This window comes from Drosophila novamexicana, unplaced genomic scaffold (genome assembly GCF_003285875.2).
Source record: "Drosophila novamexicana strain 15010-1031.04,08,12 unplaced genomic scaffold, DnovRS2.1 tig00000387-arrow-pilon, whole genome shotgun sequence".
Taxonomy (NCBI): domain Eukaryota; kingdom Metazoa; phylum Arthropoda; class Insecta; order Diptera; family Drosophilidae; genus Drosophila; species Drosophila novamexicana.
In genome coordinates this window covers 5,254,802-5,272,725 of record NW_020824800.1, presented here as the reverse complement: position 1 = coordinate 5,272,725, position 17,924 = coordinate 5,254,802, and the positions used below count along the sequence as shown (strand labels likewise).

Here is a 17,924-nt window from a genome sequence, read left to right as displayed (position 1 = left end):
ATATATCGATTGCGGAAGAAACATATGTATATACAAGTGATCGCATTTTCTAAGAGTCTCTTTTGTGTATTAATATATACTTATTAAAAATAAAGCTATTGCAAAGATTTCTTTTCTACAACCAAAAAAAGCTACTTTACATTCAATCTATACCCTTATAAAAAACTAAAAGCTGCAAGAAATAATGAGGGTGCCTTTCTCCAGCTTGGGCTTACAAAGATGTATAAACTACTTTCACAATTTTTTTCAACATGCTGCGGCTCAGGCGCAAAATAAAAAAAAATGTTTATCCCTAAGCTCTTGTTATGTAAAACACGTGCTAAATATGCCACAATAACAAGAAGAAGAACAAGGGAAACATGGGGAACAAGGAGGCACAAGGCAAAAACACAAACAGGTAATAAAACACCGCCGTTTAGATATTTGACTAAGATTTTCAATAAAAACGCTGTGTGGCAACAATCCAACAATCCACAGGACTAGCCCAAATCTATGCCATAAGCCCAAGACAATCTAATTTTATAGCGCTCAATGCTTAGCCCAACTGATTTGCCAGTTGCCAGAGTGAAGTTGCGACGACTTGAAGGGGGAAACGGGTGGTCGGTCGGTCTGCTGCCCAAATAAATTGCGGCAGTCAAATTGTAAGCCAAACCAGTCAGGCAGCAGTCCGACAGGCTGGCTGGAGGAGAGACCGTGTAATGCGCTCAATCAAAAGTCAAATGTCTAAAAATATTATGAAAAGCCTTTTTTGCAGGCTGGTACGCTGCGCACCAGCCACCCAGCCACCCAGCCACCCAGCCAGTCAGTCAGTCAGTCAGTCGTTCCCTTGGGGCGCTTTGGCTACGGGCTTGTTTACGTTCAGCTGCTGGCCAACGCCTGTTTAGCATTCATTTATGCTGGCCCGTCGGGGTTTTTTGGTCTGCTGCTGCTTATCGTGTTGCCTACAAACACGAAATACACTCAGCGAAAATATCGAGAAAAATTAAAATTCGATCAAAATAAACCAATTCTAAACCTGAAAACATAATTCGTATTTGCATCCCAAGCTTTGCACTGAGGTTTTACTTTATGTGGTACGCTTTTTTAAGGCATAAACATTCTTGTTTTAAGACTATTTTTCGATATTAGTTCAGATAGTTTGTAGATTTTCTCTTTCTCGAATACTTGAAAGGGCGCTTTATAAAATATGCAGTACATTCGTTCACAAATTATTGGGCTTATTTCAATATCTGGCAATAATCTATATTGTGCTTAATTGCATATACTTTCAAAGATCAGAATGTACTCGAATGGACTCTGTTCAATAACATGTTTTTCTCGCAGTGTACGTACTTGTGCATATATATGTGTATAGCTGCAGCAATCGGTTTCGATTTCTTTTCATTAATACACTTTCCTGTTTGGCCTGGCAACTTGTTTCAGCTCACACCCCATCTAATAATACCTCTCTTTCCAACACTGCCCTCTCTCTCTCCCTCTTTCTTACTACCGCAATCTTATGTATGCTTTTTTTCTATTATTGGCTCCATTTACTTTTCGCAGTTGCTGGCGCTTGGCTCTGTGTTTGTTTATGCTTCATTTTGATTTTCTCGGCTTAAATTGTATTTGTTGTTTCTATTTTCGTTAGTTATCCGAACGGTCAGCGAGGCAGTGAAGACTATTTTTCGTTTGCTTTGCCGCAAACCCAGCAACTCCTCCTCCCTCCCTCCCTCCCTCACACACTCCTTGAGTCCTGCTCAAGCTAACCGAACTCCGTTTTGGTTTTCTCGTATACCCTTTTGTTTGCCTTGTTAGTTGAGTCGTCGCCTCTAAGTTTATTTGTATTTTGCTTTATAAAGCGTTTCGGTTCCTCTTTTTTTTTTGACTCCCCCTCTATTTATTTGCTGTAAGAGTTCATGTCTAAATTTATGTGGCCGCAATTTATTTAAATTTATGTGGCTTTTGTCAAATTGATTTCAATGTTAAGAAGGGTTGACAGGCTAAATGTGTGGGCAGAACGGACGGATCAAGCGCGTACGTCTGTGGCTACTCGTTTAACATTTTACAACACTGATTGAGTTAGCATAAAAGGGCGGATGATAAAATGATGAAAAACGTGTGGCAGATAATCGAAAGGATATTAAGTTGACAACTGAAATAGGCATGCAAACTAAATAATATGTGAGGTACTAGCCAAAAGTATTTCTATTTTGGAATTTAATTTATAATATATTTCTTTATATAAGTTTCAGATCGCATAGTTCATCATATAGTTCATTGAATTCAGTACTTTTGGCCAAGTTCTTAAAAAATGCAATAAATTAAATAATTTGCAGATAAAGTTTTGCTAAAAACTATATTATAATATATTATTAGATTAGAAGCCCATTAAACTATTAATGAGTGTGTAATAAAACAGATGAAGCCTAAATACTTAAGAAATCGCTAGCACAAAAAGCAACAATCCTTAACATTAAGCGCTATAAATAGACGTAAAACCAATTAATGTAAATTCCAGCCAGTTCCATGTTAAACATTAATGCTAATGTCTAGTCTAGAGCGCTTAGCAATGCATTGTTTGGATCCTGTCATTGTCAGCCACTTGATATTGATGAAGCAGGCCAAAAACAAATCATTAGTTGTGCCTTTTATGACAGGCCAAATAGGCACACAGGACCTCATAAAATGGGGTCTTCCATCACCACCCCCCAAAAAAATAGGCATTGATGGTGGTAGGTTGATTTCCTTATATAGCTGGTGGCGTAAAAAAAGGTTTCATATCAAAATGGCAATAAATAACAAACAATGCTGTCTGCAATTTTCCACTTTATAAAAGAAAAAGCCATAAACAAAAGACGCGTGGGAGAGGGGGGAGCGAGCCAGAAAATTATCATCTTGTTGTTGTTTCGAGTTTTGTTGTTTATATATTTATTATTTTTGTTGTTGCTGTTGGTTTGCTTTGTGCCTGTTGGCGCTCTCATAAATGCAGGCGCAGAAAACGACCGGAAATGACTGACAGAGCGCGCTGGAGCTGGGTAGCTTGTGGCAGCGCGAGGGGCGGGGCAGGTTTGGGCGGAGGGTAAGTCTCTCAACTTGTAGCATATTTTTGTGCCTTGCAATTAATTAATCTCCAAGGTAATAACAAAAGCAACAGCAACAAAAGCAACGACCTCGACAATTGTTTTGCGCTTCATGTTTTATTGTTTTGTGCGCTTTTCGGGGCTGGCAATGAAAAACAGAACCAGCAACAAAAAACAAAGTAAAAACCAATAAAAAAACAAGAAAATGTCTGCAACTCTTTGACGCTCGTGAGTTTGGCAACATATTTTTTGCATTTCATTTCCAGTTTTTCTTCCTCTTTTTCGATGGCGTTGAAGCGTCGTTTTAATTTATGAAATTGTTGACAAGCAACAGACTGAAGGGTAGGGTAATAGGAGAGTCGCATAGCGTGAGTCAGAAGGGTAGTCAAGTCGGGTTCACATTCCATAAATATTGACTTTGAGACTAAAAATATGAAAGAATGCCTTACGGGCGCTATTTTAAGTGAGGTAATTATTATACTTATTAAAAATTGCAGGCATAAAAGACTGAGATACAGATTTGTTGGGCAAGAGAAAAATACAAGCTCTTTTCAGGCCTTGATATCATTCCGAATCTGCCAACCCAGAAAGATTGTAGCAATACATTTTGAACAGTGGAAATCAAGAACCGATTTCTGCTCTAATATAATATATTACTTAAGTAGAGTTAGTTTACAATAAGCTGTATTCCAGGCCTTTGTATTTCAAGACTTTTCTTGCTTAAGCAAAGAAAAGGAACATTAAATATTTCAATCGGTCGGATTAGACTCACATATTGCTTACGTATTAGAAAAAGAACATTAAATATTCGCATCGCACAAAATAAACTTTCTTTATTTATGAAACAAGCAGCACAGGTCCTCAACCCTTATGAAATGCAACTGCGAATTACCATTTAATGTTCGAAGCTAATTGAGGGGCAAATTGAAGCCGCACACTAAATTATGCAGTCGCAACAAATAAATAAAGCCGAAAACGTGTGCAAATGTTAATTTGATATATAAAACTGGGCACAGGGTCGTTATTGTTGTTGTTGGAGTTTGCATAAATATTGCAATTCGCATAATCGCATAAACAAACAACAGCTCACATAGAAAGTCGACGGTTCGAATCCAACGAGTAACGAAATACGAAAACACATTCTCATTTGTTAAGCGGAAAAGTGCAAATCAATGGACAGAGAGGGTCGAGAGAGCTGGCCGGTCGGTCGTTTGGTTTGCATTATATATGGTATATATAGATTTATTTTTTTTTTACAATTTACTTTTTTCTTGTGCGTTGTTTTTTCAAGTGCGGTTTGTGCCCGCAAAATAACTCAGCTCGTTAACTGCACAAATAACATGTCAGCACTTTTGCAATGGAGCTTCAAACAGGGTCGAGAATGCGCCGCAAATTTGCGGCAGTCGAGGGAGCGAGAGAGAAAGGGAGAGAGTTGACGGAGTGGGGGACACGGTCTGCTGCTCGCTGGTCTGTTCCATCATTACTCAAGTGTCCTTAAGGTTCGTACAAAATAAAATGAAAGAGCCCAGGCACACACACTCACAAAATAAAACGGCATGGCTGTTCAAATAAAATACAGCCCGAGTTTTGGGCTTAATGTCTGACCAAAAGTATTAATCACACAAACACACGCACACACACACAGCCACACACTGTGTGGATACCCTCGCAGCGGTCTGCAAAGTTTTTTCCATATCGATGAGCCCTCGAGTGTGGAACAGAAACCAATAACTAAACCGTAAACCGTTTGCCCCAAAGTACAAGCCCCAAAATTAGTGAATGAAATGCCAAAGAGCAGTCGATATAAGAGTCGATGCTGCGGTTTTTGGTTAGCAAAAAGCGAAGAACAAGATATGCATATAAAATGAAAAAAGATAAACAAACATAAGATGCATGGGTTGGTTGATGAACTGGCAGATACCCTATTGGTGGAGATGCTCGTAAATACTAACAAAATCTTATCATAGCGCAAACATAAATCAGAAATGCTCTTAAATAAACTATCAAAAAAATATATCATGTATAAACTATTGAAATGATGTTCTCTTAGATACCCTACATTTAAAAGGAATATCTAGCTGCCTAATTTTAAAATTTAGAAATTTATATACAGAACTTTTAGTTTTCCAGCAATGTGCTAAAAAATTATTTTATAAAATAAATATAAAAAATAAGCATACAGTATATAGATATATCTAATCTTGATCAGCATCTATATAAAGCACAAAAGTAGATATGCACGCATAAATTCATACATACATAGATAGATACATATATACATTTATACATACATACATACCCTACACACACATACATTGATCACCAACATTGCATGTGCCTACAAAAAAACATTTCTTTAAAAATCTCAATTATTGCATGAGGCAAGTTTCTGCCATTTCTCAGATATCTTAAAAAGTATAAAGTATTCCCAATGCTCTTTAAATAAGCATGTATACTCTACATATTTCACTTGAAAACTGCGGCCTGAGCACTTGGCGCCCAACAGTTGGCTATGTGTGTGTAGTTGCGGTTCCTCAGGCCACATAATGTAAATAAAAATAAAATATAAATGTTTGCATATAGCAATAAAAACTAAATATACAGAAAAAAAAAAACAAAGTTTGTGCAAAAAGTGAAAACAGCGTGGAGCATTAATAAAATAAGCAGCACCGGCGCCGTTTGCTGTGCTATAGTTTTTCTCGACGTTTTTTTTTTCCAAACCATTTTTTACAGTTCTCAACTGTTTGCTGTTTTTTATTATTTCTTTTTCTATTGCAGGCAAGCGCCTCGAAAATTGCGGTTAGTTTTGTTCGGCTCCGCTTGTGCTCCTATTGCAAGTGTTTATGTGTGTGTGTGTGTGAGTGTGTGTGTTTTTGTAACTGCGTTGCGGTCTCCTCTCGGCTACAGTTGGCTGACTACGGCAGCCATCAGGCAGCGTTTCCCAGCCACGCCCTCACCGCCCCTTTAGTCGCCGGCACGACTGCGACCCTCTATTCGCCGCAATGGCAAAACAAAAGCTGCAAAGCTGTTACCCATTTTCCAAGACCCTCCCCTCTTGCCACCACAAACCCAATAAAGCCAGACCCACCCCAACAAGCTGTGTCCTGTCTGTGTCTCAGTTTGAGTGTGTGTATGTGTGTGCGTGTGTGTGTGTGCGTGTGTCTGCTTGCCGCCGCTTGGTTCATTGATTTTGGTGTGGAAATGAACTTTGCTAGTTTTTTGGTTTTTGTGGCATCGTCAGCGCCAGCGTCAACGTAGCTAGCTGCTAGCTGAATTTTTGCTCTTGCCCTTTTCTTTGTTTTGCTCTGCCTTAACTAGATTTTCGGCACTTTGTAAGCATTATTTGTTTTCGCTTTTATTTATGTTGCGGTCTGTTTTGTTTAGCATGCAATTTCTGTATCCGCAGCTTGTTATTAAAGTAACATTCACAAAAGATGCAAGCGAAAGAAATTGGTTAGCAAATGAAATTTGCAAAATAAAATGAAAACTAATTTTTAATATTTGTTTGCGTAGTTTGCATGCAAATCAAAGCCCAAAAGCTAGCACACTTACTTTCAAATTTATTGCACAAATTGTTTAAAGCAATTATCAACAGCATTTAGAATACATTTAAGAAAGAACAAATTTCATTTCGCCCCGAGTTATTGCACTATTTTAAATATTATTTTTAACACTAAAAAGCTAATATCACATTACTGAAACCAGTTTTATCGCTTGCTTTGCCACAAATATTTGTTACGCTGACAGCTGGGTTCCGTTTTTGCCATGTGGCAAAAATATCACGTATGCGTCAAAAAAAACATGCGCTCCATTCAAACTTTTGCCATGCATATAATTTATATGCAACTCAGTTTTTTCTTTTTCTTTGATTATTTAAATAACAAATTTTGCCAAATAGCTTTGAACAATGAATGCGTATGCTAAATAGACACGCCCCTAACACACACATACACCCTCGCTTAAACAAACATACAAATGCCAAAAAATGTTGAGCATTTATGCATAAACAATTTTCATAAAATAATAAAGCTGCGCACATACATATGCACATACGCTTGACTAATATATAGAAAACCCACTGCATTTCGGGCAAGAATATTGCAAAAATGTAAAAATCAACGAGAAAGTAGGAATATTTTTGGCACGACGAAGATTTAATACCCTTTCAGATTTGTGTAGTTAAACTTTAAATATTTTGCCATATGAGAACACACTTTTCGGACGATCGTTCCTATGGCATCTATTGGATGTTGTAAAAGAGGGACCTATGCAAAGTTTCCAGACGATAGCTGAGAGATAACTGATGACTAGTTCGTATAGAAACAAACAAAGGCTATTTGCTGATCCAATATATATACACTTTATATGGTCGGAGAGTCTCCTACTATAATACCCACACAAGGGTACAAAATATGAAGGTATATCACATTGTTGCACACATTTATGTACACACAAATATTCTTTTTTTTTTTTTTTTGGCTTCCGTAGACAGACAAAAATTTGAGCTCTCAGTGGGTTAGCCGTGAAAATATGGTCGAGATTCTCGCTGAGCTACTGTGCAGCTAAATTAGCCTGGCCTGGCTTAAGGGTCAGAAAAACAAGAACAAACGCAGCAACAGCAGCAGCTGCTGCAACAACAATTTAAACCGAAGGTTGCAGCAACGCGCCACGCGCAACTGCAACAATTGAAATGAAAATGTAGATCTGTGTGTGTGTGCGTGTGTAACACTGAGTGGGTGCTGCATTGTTATTCTTGTTGCTTTGGCATGCATAATAGAGAATGCAAAGCCAAAGCCAAAAGGCGCCAAGCACTCAACGAGACTAAGGGTTGGATTTTCTATAGCCAACGCATGAATGTCTATATGCCAACGCTTCTGACTATTTCCCTATCTCTCAAAGGGCATACTAACTTAGAGAAGCAACGCATAAATTTATGCGAAGTGAAATTGAATTGATGTTGCCACGAAAATAGTGTAAAGAAATACGAGTTGGGAATTAAATTGTCTTCAAACAAACACAAACCTAGGGAAACTGCATAAGCGAGAGTTTGGCGATTTATCATCGGACAAATGTCTATTTTAACCATTTACAGGGTATACATTAACAATTTGCCTTGCTCAATGATCATTGCTCTCTTGCAGTCAATAAGCTTTCCTATTAGCAGCAGTTTGACCAAAGTGAAGCGATTTGCGACTTATTTATATAACATCGTTATCGTGGCAATATCACGCCCATTTCATATATATTTTAGCAGAGTATGCCAGCTATTAATGAATCGAACTACCATTTGTTGTACTAATCTATACATCTAACTCGATGTTTTAAGCACAGCTATTAGGGTATTAAGTGCGAGATTTACTCCAGGTAATTCCCTCTAGGGTACACACAGACACAGGCACGTGAACTTAACTAGCTTCATACATGTGCAACTCCGTCTACCTACAACTCCACAATGTTTGCTCGCCTACGTGTCCGAGCTCGACTTTGCACATCCTGCCCCGGCCGCAGGACTCGCCGGGTAGTCACTTTAATAAATGAAAAACCATCCAATTTTTGTTTGCTTGCAAGTGTTTGTTCACGTTTGTTTATTGTTGTAGCTGTTGCTGTTGCTGCTGTTTTGTTGTGTTGCAGTTGTTGTTGTTGGCTATTTGCTGGCGCTTTTGTCACTCGTCATTTCACTTTCACTGAAATGCCCTGCGGGCCGGGTCTCTCATTTTGTTTTGTACAGCGCAAGGCAAATAGAATTTCACGTAATTATTATGGATAGTCGCGTTATCTGTGTCATCAGCTCGTAATTTAACCTTTCTATCTGTATTTGCTTTTTCTCTCTCGCTCAGTTGGTTTCTTCCTGTCGAAACTCTAATTGGCTGTTGGCCCCGTCACATGCAAATCCCTCGTTTCTCACTGATTTCGATTACCCAGCGCCGACTACTTTTCATTTTTATTTATTTTTCCCCCCTTTATTTTAAGGCTAATTGCATTACAGCACGCGCTTTAAAGTCAATGAACGGTTAGCTCGACATTTTTCAACAAAGAAGGCGGCGTGGCGCCAGGCTCAAGCACGCAAATGTCAACAACAGCAAGAACAACAACATTAACAAGCGGTACAACAAATTGCAAAAGAACAATAAACAATAAAATGTCATATGTGGCATGCGGCAGCAGCGCACTCCTGAGCATTTTTATCTTGTGCATAAAAATAAAAGATTTGCCTTTCAGAATGCATTAAAATAGCCCCCGAAAGGTGAAGTGCACTGCGCGAAAAGTGGGGATTGGCTTAAAGTATGTTTAAATATATATGTATCAAATAAATTAATTTTTCTGATGTCTGAACCGAAAAGCTTTGTATTTAGAATTATATAAATTGAAAATAGTCTGCATATTCTTAACAATTTTTTGTATATATAGACATACTCAACAAGTGTTGAAAATATATCTTACATATCGTGTAGAAAAATATATAAAAATAATCCGAAATAGATAAAATTATTCTAAAAAATAAAAATGTCCTATAAAATACCTCAATGAACTCGTATTTGCATGCATGAAAGCAAGGCCCATTTGCAATTCGAAACTAAGTATAATATCAAGCCAAAAACAGGCCTATTTCTCACAGTGTAATTAAGTTGGGTGCACAGCTGTCAGAACGGCGCCTACGCCCAAGCACCAAAATATATTTGCATGTGTGAAAAAGAAAGAGCAAGAACATGGGCAACAAGGGCAAACCGAGGGCAAACTCGCTGCGGGCAGTCGTTAAGTCAAAGGGCTACGTTACTTGAGCAACACACACAAATCAAAGTAAAACACGAAAAACAATATGTCAAATGTTATTATACATTAAATTAGTTAAGAGCCACAGTAATAAAATGCACAAACAAACATGTGTAGGTATAATAAAGTTAAATGTCGTCTCCGTGTGTGTGTGTGTGTGTGTGTGTGTGCGTGTCACTGGTTTTGCTAGCTGGCCATCTCTGTCTAACTTTCCCCAGCTCACTTTCTCCTTCTCTCTAGTTAGTTCATTGCTTGAGACGTTGTTACAACATTTGCCCAGCAGCAATTTGTCACGTGAATTTCATTTGCCATATTGTTGTTGTTTAGTTGCCCCATTGTTGTTGTTGTTGTTGTTTTTGTGACATTTTTGGTTGTTACGTTGAGCCGAGGCAAAGCCAACAAATTACAACTGTTTCGAGTCACACAAAATTCTGTTGCATGCTTTGAGGCGTTTCTTCCTTATTTTTTTTTTTTTTTGTGGTTTTACCTTGTTTTGGTATTTCTCTTTTGTGTTTCTCGACGTGTTTACGTGTTGAAGACACAACATGACAGACTACATAAAGATTCACAGTCACAATGAATGAATCAACCGAATGCTGTGAGTACATTCAAACGATTCAGCCAAGAATAGGCGTACATTCAACAATTGGTTGGTCGAGAGCGGGTTGACATTTAGTTTGCAATGTGAATTTTAAAATATTTAATTATTTGTTAATAATGTAATAAATAATTATAATAGTAATTCAGTTAAATGAAATTAATATTTAATTATTTATCAATAGCAGTTAGCATATTATCTTTTAAATTGATTCAAATGTGTTTAGGGAAAAAACTTTTTTCCCATAGCAGTCGTTATATATATCTCACAGACTAGATTTCTTGTCTTTATATGTCATTCTGTACATAATAGCCTTCACTCAATAACAGCAAACCCAATTAAAGCCTGATAAATAGTAAAAAAAGTTTTTATCAGCTATGCTGCAATTAACTGCCAGATAATTTATTGTTTTCAAACATTTACTCACAGCCAGTGGCAAATAAATTGAATTAAATGTGAATGATGAGCTATTGAACATGAATGAAATGTATATTTAAAGAGAAGACAGCATTTAAAAACATTCGTTAAGTTGGCAGCACTGGCTGCAAGCAAGGTGGCAACACTGCATTTATATCTGCATGTCAAATATTTAACAGGGCCAAGAGTTGATGGTAAATTGTACTGCTGCTTACAGCAAGAAATGAAAAGAAAATTAACGTTGATTACAAATCAAAACTGATATTAATTGTGAAGCATTTTTCATAGTTAAATCGATTAATCAAAATCAATAGCTGTAAATGAACTAGCTAATAAATATTCGAGGTAATTAACAAGGTATTTGAACTGTTGTCTCTGTTTGTAGATGCTTCAGCTCCTGTCTGCAGCACACCTGGGGGAATAAGAGTGCACTTTACACACCTGTTCAGTCATGTGAATAACAAACTGACTACCCCCCTGACGTTCTATATGTATATTCTTTTTAATGCATTTTTACTCTATGAAGAACAACAGGCAGCCGCAATTCAGCACTGCCCCGCGCTCAACGGTTGCTTGTTGATTTTAGTTAATGAATTAAGTTTGTTTTAAAAACAATTTTTCCCTTTTTTTCGTTTTTTTTTATGTGAAGTGCATGCAAACATGCAATGTCTGGGATAAGTATAAAACAATAAAAAAAAGGGTATATAATAAATGTTTATATATATATAAATATATAGAAGAGAGAGAAAAAATGGTTGTTTATGGTTTTAAAAGGGTACTAATTAGTAAGGGGCACGGTGTTTGGGGGTATATTGCGTGATATGCAACAAATATGACAGCTTTAAGATGGGAACATAACGTGCACTAGTAGTTGGGCATTTGTTTTTAGTCTGTGGGCGTGGGCGTGGCAGCAGACACTCACCTATCCCTCAGGCAAATTTTGTACTCATGCTGTGAGTCGTGGTCACTGTTGCAGCTATCATTATAATTAACGGCAGACTGGCGCTCTCTTTCCTGTTGCTGTTGCAAGTTGATCAGCTGCTTGTGGAACAGTTCCTGCTGTGACTGCAGCAGTTCCTGATGATGATCCTGCAGCGCGGCCAAATGCGATAGCTGTTGCTGATATGGCGATTGTTGTTGCTGCTGCTGCTGCTGTTGATGCTGCGGTGGACTGTGTTGCTGCTGCAACGCAGGTGACACTGGCCGCAACGGACGCTGATATGGATGATGATAATGCTGCTGCTGTTGCTGCTGATGCCTGGCATGACCATTACCTGCTGACTTGCCCGCCGCTGCCGCTGCCGCCGCCGCTGCGGCCTGTGCGCTATGATTGAGCAGGTGCATACTCTGGCTGCTGCGGCGATGTGTGAGCAGTGTTAGACAGCTTTTTGTATCCACTTCGGCCAAGCCAAACTCTAGCTCGGCCTGTGCCTGCTGCTCGTATGCATGTTGCGCCTGTTGCAATCTCTCGCGTTCGCTGCGCGGCGAATTGGCCAATTGTTCGGCAGGTGGTTCAATCTCAACGGCTGAGTAATCATAGTCCAGTTGATGCCGTGTTCCATGATGCTGATGCGCCGGATGATGGGCATTATTTGTTGGTTTATTGCCATTGGCACTGGCCGCCACGGCGCCTGTGCCCGGGGTCGCCTTGGCAATTTTACCAGCTAGCGCGTCCAGAGAACTGAGCATGATTTGATGACGGTCTCCCTCTATGTATCTCTTAATTGTACTTCCTGAATCTTAACGCTCTCTCTGCGCCTTTTGCTCTGTTAATTTTTCAATTTTTCACGCGTTTTTCGAGTCCAAGTGCGCTGTAATTGTTGTTGTTATTACAGCTTGCTTGCTTTAATTTAATTTTGCAACAAATTATTTATGTGAGAATTCTTGAGATTGTTGTTGTTTCTCGCTGCTCACTTGCGTTGCTCTCTTTAGTTTTTCTCACTTTCTCTCTGTTCTGTCTGTCTTCTGTATAGCTATATTTGCCCTGTTTATTGTTTACTTGCCTGAGGGAAAAGTTGGGAGGCAAATTGCAAATTGGATTAGTACAAATAAACGCCAAAAAAATGAAATTAGTTGGTTAAGATGGTTGTGCGACGGCGACCTTGACAATCATTACACACACATACATGTATGCACACAAACACACACACACACACACACAGATATATACATATAAATTCCCTTTGTTAAAAGTATCTTTCAGTCTTTCGGTCGCGCCCCTCGTTCTTGTGCACTGACATTTGCGTTTCTTATTGTCCTGAAAGTCGCCTACGTGCGCTGTGTGCATGTGTGTTGTGCGTGTGTATGTCCGTGCCTCGGTGTGTGTGTGTGTTTACGTTGCATTTGTGTTTATTTTGTAGCTTAGGTCAGCTACATTTCACTTAAGCTGGTGCTAGAAACTCTTCTACAAAATGCCAACGCACAAACACAAAACGTATAAAGTACACACACACACACCAGCAGCTGCTGAGTTTGCGTGTGTGTAAGTGTGAGTGTCTGCAAGTGTGTGGTTGTAAAATGCAAACACTTGAGCCATAGAAGCTTGACACTGAATGCCAACAGCAGCAGTTGAAGGGTGGCCATAGGCAAAGGGGCAGCTCATGTGGGGTCTGTCTGTGTTGGTGTGCGTGTGTAGTGGGTGGGTGTTGCCCTGTCCCGTGGGGCACTGGGGCGGGCTCAGTTTAATGGTCAACATTTTGAGGCATTTTTGAATGATGCTGTCGTTGCCCTCGGGCAGCAACAAATCAGACAATAAAATGAGAGAACCAAAAGAACTCAACTCAATTGATTGGAAGATATTAACAAGGTTCCCAAAAACTTAAAAATGTAAGCTTTAGTATAAACAGATCATAAGAATACACAAAAATATAATTAAGTCCCCGATATAATAAGTTCTGTGAAAGCCCCGCAAACCTTTGAATAGCATAAAATTGATTGCAATATCGCGTTTTTTTTTATTTTCCAACCTCCCCCTTATTCATTCTTAACAGGTTATTTTGTAATTGTTTTTATTCCATTTTCTCATGATATAATTTTGACCACAAAAATGAATTATTATTTACATAAGACCTCAAAAATCGTGTCTTAAATTTCGCTACCTTTCCGCTTTATTTTTAATTATCTTCCATAGATACATTTATGCTACACGCTATCCCTTTATTTTTTGCTAATTAAGCGCAGAAGCCTGGCCATTTCAGAGAAGATGAAAAAAAAAAAAATCAGTTTTGTTAGTTTTTCACTACTTTCCTGAAGATAACTTCCTGCTTGGCTGGCTGCCTGCTGTGGCAGCGGCAAACAACATCCTGCAAGAAACAGCAAACGTCAGCAAGCAACTACTTTATATATCTACACGACACGATATAATGCCATGTAATAAGAAAGCAACATTTACAAAAGCCAAATGCATACAATACATGTGCATATCTACGAATACATATACTTATATGCACTTGTGTATTGCTATATATATATACATATATATATATATATAAGGAAAGTGCGCGGCGCGTGTAAATTGCAAAGAGTAAAATCTTGTAAAGGCAAATTCCTTTCAAATGCAACCATTTCCTTGGCACCAACAAATACACACACACACACACACACAACTACTTAAAGTTGCAACAGTGTTGAAAGAACACACGCACACAAGCAAAGCTTTAGAACGCATTGCAAAATGCAATGCAACAGTGAATGCTGGGTGGCTAAATTTACACAGCGCATTCAAGTTGACTTTTATATGTCATACAACAAACAGCAAGGCCTCCTCTCCCACCCACAAACACACACTCTGCGTCTGTGTGTGTGTGTGTGTGATTGTGCTAGTCGAGTGGCATGCAAAGCATGCTGAAACGTACGACTAGACAACAGTCCGAGAATCCGAGTTGCCCAGCTGCACCAATGCAAGAATGAAAGAACACCCAACCAAAGCACATATAAGAGAAACCATGCTCAGACAACTGTGCAGCACAGTGTAAAAGATACTAAACAAACATTCTAGTTTAGATACTTGCAACAGCAGCTAGCAGCGAGCAGCAGGCAGCAAGGGCTAGTGAACTGTCGGGCTATTGAGGCTGCCGACAGTGGCAGGTGTCTGTGTATCTGTGTATATATGTGTGTGTGTGTGTGTGTGAATGAGACTTGACCAAAATGCTTGTAAGATGCTTAGCCATGGATCCGACGACGCTGTTGCGGTCAACTGCTTGCAACTACTTGAATAGCATCATCTGGCCACAAAATTATCTTACAGCTTCTTTGTAAGCCATTGAAAAGCGCTCGAAGATAAGCTGCCGCCTTGAAGTTAACAAGCGTTGATTGATTGTTAGATATGTTCACATTTAGCCGCAAAGAATGTAATGAAAAATCGAGAAGGAGTCTTCAATCGAAAAGTCAAGTAATTGTTAATCAAACTGATTACGAACAAATAATTTTGTAATTTGTAGACCTTTGCGCTTTTGTTGCCTATAAATTTTCTCTTCAAATATTATATATAGTATTTTTTAAATTTTAGCTTCCCGTGCGACGAGTACGGTTAAAATTTCGACGCTTTTATACTTCTTTTCTTCTCCTCATTAAAACATTCACAGCATTTTCTTTTGTTCTATTTTCATTCTTGTATACGCGCCTTGATCAAATTTCCTTTCATAAATTTTCCTTTAATGAGGACTTCAAGCGTATGTATTCTATGTATGTATTTTCTTCTGTAAGCTTTAATTAAATTTTCGCTCGAATAACAACTTTAGTTTAGCATTTAAATTCTGTCTTATACAGCTTCTTTCTTTATTTACGCCCTAATCTATTGTCAAAACTATGCCAAGTCTACAACTTAATTAGGCAAAGCCGCAATTACATTCAAAAAAAAATCCGCCCCATTTGTGACTCAGGCTCAGCCCATAGCCTTTGGCAAAGTTCTTGTCTTCATATAACAGCAGACGCGGCACAGCTTTTATTTTATTTTCATTATTTTTGCACTCTTGCGTTTTTTTTCATTAGTCAGCAGCAAAGCTGTCGCATAATAGAATTTGAAAAGGCTTTAAAAACTAGCTGCGCTATGTTATCAAACTGAAGCGTATGAAGAGTAATGAAAAAATTGTGATAAAGTGAGGAAAACGTAGTCGGGAAAAAAATAGCAACATCAAAGACAAGCGCCATAACCCAAAAACATAAATCCTATGGAAAATAAATAAAGCAAATGGCAAAAGAAATGAATATGCTGCGAGACTACGCGAGTTGCCAGACTATATAGGAGTTACACACACACACACACTTCCACTATACTATGCAAGTGCGAAGAAAATCTATATGGAAAAAGTTGATAAGCGGCAACGAGGAACCGCTTTCTAACACCCAGAGAATCGAGCAGGGGAATGGCTACAATTGAATGGGCTGGGGTCTCGGTTTAGGTTAGCTACTCTCTCTTTCCCTCTCTCTCTGTGCCTTTCTCTCTCTCCCTCTGACAGCATTGCCATAGGAAGCTGCGGAGCCACAAAAAAATAATGAGATTTTGCCGCATGAAAATGACAAGAGCAGTGCATAAAGAACTGAGCGTAAGCAAAAGACCAAAAAAATAAAGTCCATTTCGTTGCAGCTTTAATGTTTTGAATGCATGCTGCATAATAAAAAAAAACCCAAACAAATTTATTGAACAATAAATTTTTAGTTGAACTAGAAACTTTCAATTTAAGCAGATGTATTAAAAGTTTAATATCAAATATAGAGGAACTGCCTATTAAGTTTGACGAACATATATTCTGCGCTTGCCGTAAATGCAGGTGAGTTATAAACCTGCATCTATATATGCAGTGCCGCAAGAGATAATAAAACAATAAATGACGTAAATCGAGTTTTAGGAAGGAGCTAAGTAAAGACATTAAGCAACTACTTAAGTTTCCAGGGCGGATTCCAAGTAACAATGGAGGACACATGCAGTTACTGGATAAATATTAATGGAGGACAAATGCACTTGAGAAGAGTTCAGGAGAACAGGGCGTCATCTAGAGACATTGAAGGTTTACCATTAAATATATAGGTCTGGAACTGAATCAATTGATTATAGAAGAAGTATAGTGGTAAACGAAACTAGAATGTGAAAAAACGACAATGGAGGAAAGCTAAAAAGGCATTCATCAAGTTCCATCTGCAAAACCAATTGACAAAAGAAGCCGTAAATACAGTAAAAAGCTTTAAATAAAGTTGAAATCGGGAGGACGCTGAGGATATGAGAAACAATGCTGAACAATTGTCTATATATCAAGTACAGTCTGAGAAAATCATTAATACAGTATAGAATTTTAAATTGGAAGCTTGCAAGAGAGAAAGATGAGGCTCAATACAGTCAAGAGGCAATGGAGAATATATACATATGTAAATAAATAACTAAAATATTAATTTCATTACCAATAGTAAGACTTATGTTTGCCTAGTTCTTCTAAGTTCAACCCACACCAGTTCAAATATTTGCCAATATTCAATAGTCAATATTATTTACGAATTAAACTAGAATTAAATTAAGCGAAGCGTTTATTTCAAAATTGTGGCAACTGGTCGCCCGAAAACACATAAATTATCAGCTGACAATTGAATTACAAATGCAAGACTCTCATGATGCAATATGATGATTAATTCAAGGACTCAATTGGCAAAGACAGCCAGAACAATATACTTGGCTGCAAACTCATGAAAATAGGCTGTGTGCCAATTATCGAGCCCTAGAAGGCAGCCCCCGAGTAGAAGCTTGCCTAAAATGTTTATGCACCATTGAAAAGTTTGCAATTATTATTATGAATTTACTTGCTATTGTTCAAAGATTATTGTGGAAAATATGTAATCGGGAAAAAACACGAAAACTCACTTTGCTTGCGAAAAAGCGAAGAGTCTGTCATTGATTTGCCTTGAGCCAATGAATAAAATATAATGCGCATACGCCACGTGTGAAGCTGAAATATTTATAAAGCACTAAAAAACTTGAGAGCCTGGCACGCCCCCGCATCTGCAAGGTTTAAACAACAACAGTCCTAAAAATTAAACATAGCCAACGATGCGATTTTCATTGTATGACGGCAGTCGCCTAATGGCTGCCAGAA

General features: G+C 38.3%; 1 protein-coding gene across 1 annotated transcript in view; it reads right to left on the bottom strand.

Moving 5' to 3' along the window:
* Positions 1–17,924, bottom strand: part of LOC115760268 (CUGBP Elav-like family member 2) — a 153,566-nt gene that overhangs the window by 88,087 nt on the left and 47,555 nt on the right. The window contains exon 2 of the mRNA XM_030701538.1: positions 11,768–12,848. Coding sequence (XP_030557398.1) covers positions 11,768–12,534 — 767 coding nt within the window. The 5' untranslated portion in view covers positions 12,535–12,848. The remainder of the gene's footprint in view (positions 1–11,767; positions 12,849–17,924) is intronic.